At 37.6% G+C, this 2,435-nt stretch overlaps 1 protein-coding gene across 1 annotated transcript in view; it reads right to left on the bottom strand.

Annotated features, from left to right (window-relative positions):
- ITGA1 (integrin subunit alpha 1) overlaps nt 1–2,435 on the bottom strand; it is a 153,926-nt gene that overhangs the window by 30,270 nt on the left and 121,221 nt on the right. Inside the window, exon 18 of the mRNA XM_023525132.1 lies at nt 588–805. Coding sequence (XP_023380900.1) covers nt 588–805 — 218 coding nt within the window. The remainder of the gene's footprint in view (nt 1–587; nt 806–2,435) is intronic.

Raw genomic sequence — 2,435 nt, 5'->3', positions numbered from 1 at the left:
TTAAGTTAAGGACATCTAAAGGACAAAACACATCACACTATCCTGTCTAGATCTTCTACTGTGAAATGGATGAACTAATAGCATCTACCACACAGAGCAATTAGGTGGCTGGACAAAATAATCCACACATTGTTATTTAACACAACTCTCTGGCCAATGTAAGGATTTTACATAGAAAGTGGGAAATGGTATCTTGATTTTTCTGCATGTAAATTTTTTTAGTTCAGTACCTGCATTACTCCCTCCCTGTGCTTCTCTTAAACTGTTTTGACTTTGTTATATTTATTGTTTTCTTTGACTCAGTCTCAATTTCAGCAGTTTAAGGACTCTGTGAAACATGATTTTGATATATCAGAGACTATTTTCTCATACTGAATCCAAAAAGAGATACAATCTCTAAAGAATTATATCAAAACAAAAACTTTAAAGAAAATCTTGGTACTTTCACTATTAGAGATTACTAATTTTGTACAAAATGCTTTCTGTTCTTTTAAAATCAACATAGAAAAAAATAGCTCAGTAATATGAAAAGTAGCTTCGATAAATGATTATTACAGGAATAAATAAATAAATAGCTAAAAGTTTACCTCAATTCCTGAAAAAATCAGATTTGGAGAATAATGCACTATGGTTCTGGTGTTATAGGCACTGTCCTTTTTATTTTTGACTGTGATGCTAACGTTGAACTTATCGTTGTGGGACCTGACAATAAGCAGGCCTTTTTCTGTGGTGGATACATCCAGGGTGAGGTCTGAGATACATTTTTCCTTGTTTCCACAATCTTTGGCAAAGGGAATCTGAAATGGTCACAGAAAAGCATTTTTCAAAATTTAGTTAATCATTATTGAAAATTACGTATTAATTTGTGTAAAAGAAATGACATATTGAGAAATAAGTTAGGCAACTCACAAAGAATAGATTTCATAAGATATTTTATATTTGTTCCTATAATTTATAGGGGGAAAGAATCAACTTTTACTTTTAGGTATAAATTCTTCCAGTCCTTTGAAGAATGCAGTTTTCACAGATGTTTTTCAATGACTTTAATGCGGTTGAGTAGAACAGTTTCAAAAAGTTAAGTTCTTTAAGATCTAAGTCCATGAGAACACTTTAACTCAACTCCAATTATGAGATTTTTTATTAAAAGGAATCAAATACTTAGAAATATAATAGAGTTCAGCCAGGAGGGTGGAAAATGGTCAAGCCACATAACCGGGAGTTTTTCTCGACTCTTCTTCATCCAGCCCCTCCTCCTTAAACAGTCCATCATTAAGAGCTGTCCATTCTACCCGTCTTCTAAATGTCTCTCAAGTTCTTACTCGCCTCTGCATTTCCACCACCACCTCTGGTCTCGCCTGAATTACTTTAATTCCTCCTCAAATTAAAGCAACAGCTTCCTAACTGATCTCCTGCAATCACTCTTATTTCCCTCCAATCATCCTCCACATTGCAGCCGAAGTAATCCTTAGAAAAATACAAATCCAGAATTGTCACTGGACCAGTTAATGCCATCAATAGCATTCTATTTCTCTTCAAAAAAGAGTTTAAAATCAGTGCGGTGGCACAAAGTCCTGGATGACCTGGCTCCTGCCGATGCCTCCCGCTTCATCCCATGTCACCTTCTCTTTAGCGAGGCTAGTTTAGTTCCTTTTATGCTTAGAAACACACATCCCTCTGCTTGGAACCCTGCTCCCTCCAACCCTTTAAAAAGGATGAAAATCATCCTATTGACAGGTTTCAACATAAATGTCACAACTTCCGAGGGGCGGCCCTTGACACTTCAGACTAAGCAGGAGTTTGAGCTCTGAGGTTCTCTTCCAGAGTACACACTCTTATTACTATATAATGCTTGTTCTCTGGGTTAGATTGTAAGCTCTGATGCCTGGTATGTATAAAACACTCAATAAATATATTGAAAGGAAGGAAGGGAAAATGGACTGTAGATGAATGGGGAAAACTGATTCCTCATCCCCAGTGTTTCTTCCACGTTCCTGACCCCCTCCTTTACACACTCCCTCACTCTTTCTCAGGACTCTGAATTTGTAAGCAGGAACTGGGTGAACACAGGTCAGTCTCTTCCTATCCGTTCCGCACTTGGGGCAGTGGTGTGCCCATGGGAAGCATACATGCTGCTCTACCCCTCCGTTCTGCAAGTTTTATGAGGTGGGCCCCCACAAAGAAAGTCTGAGATTGCCGAGCACTGCTGATGATCTATTTGGTTATTTGTGTCCCAAATCTGGTTCAGCATGAATACACCCATTATATCTAAACCATGCCCTGCGACCTAGTGTTCATTAGTGATAAAAGGGAGTCCTAACTAGCTGATCCATGTCTATCTTTAAACTGGTCCTGAATTCAAGAGAGATAAAAATAAATATCATTTATAAGTTCCCTTAAACTTCAACAATAGGAAGTTAGAAGAGTTAGGAGAAGTC

This window comes from Pteropus vampyrus, unplaced genomic scaffold (assembly GCF_000151845.1).
Source record: "Pteropus vampyrus isolate Shadow unplaced genomic scaffold, Pvam_2.0 Scaffold531, whole genome shotgun sequence".
NCBI classification, from domain to species: domain Eukaryota; kingdom Metazoa; phylum Chordata; class Mammalia; order Chiroptera; family Pteropodidae; genus Pteropus; species Pteropus vampyrus.
Note: the sequence above shows the minus strand (reverse complement) of the source record. Positions and strands in the feature narration are given on the sequence as shown.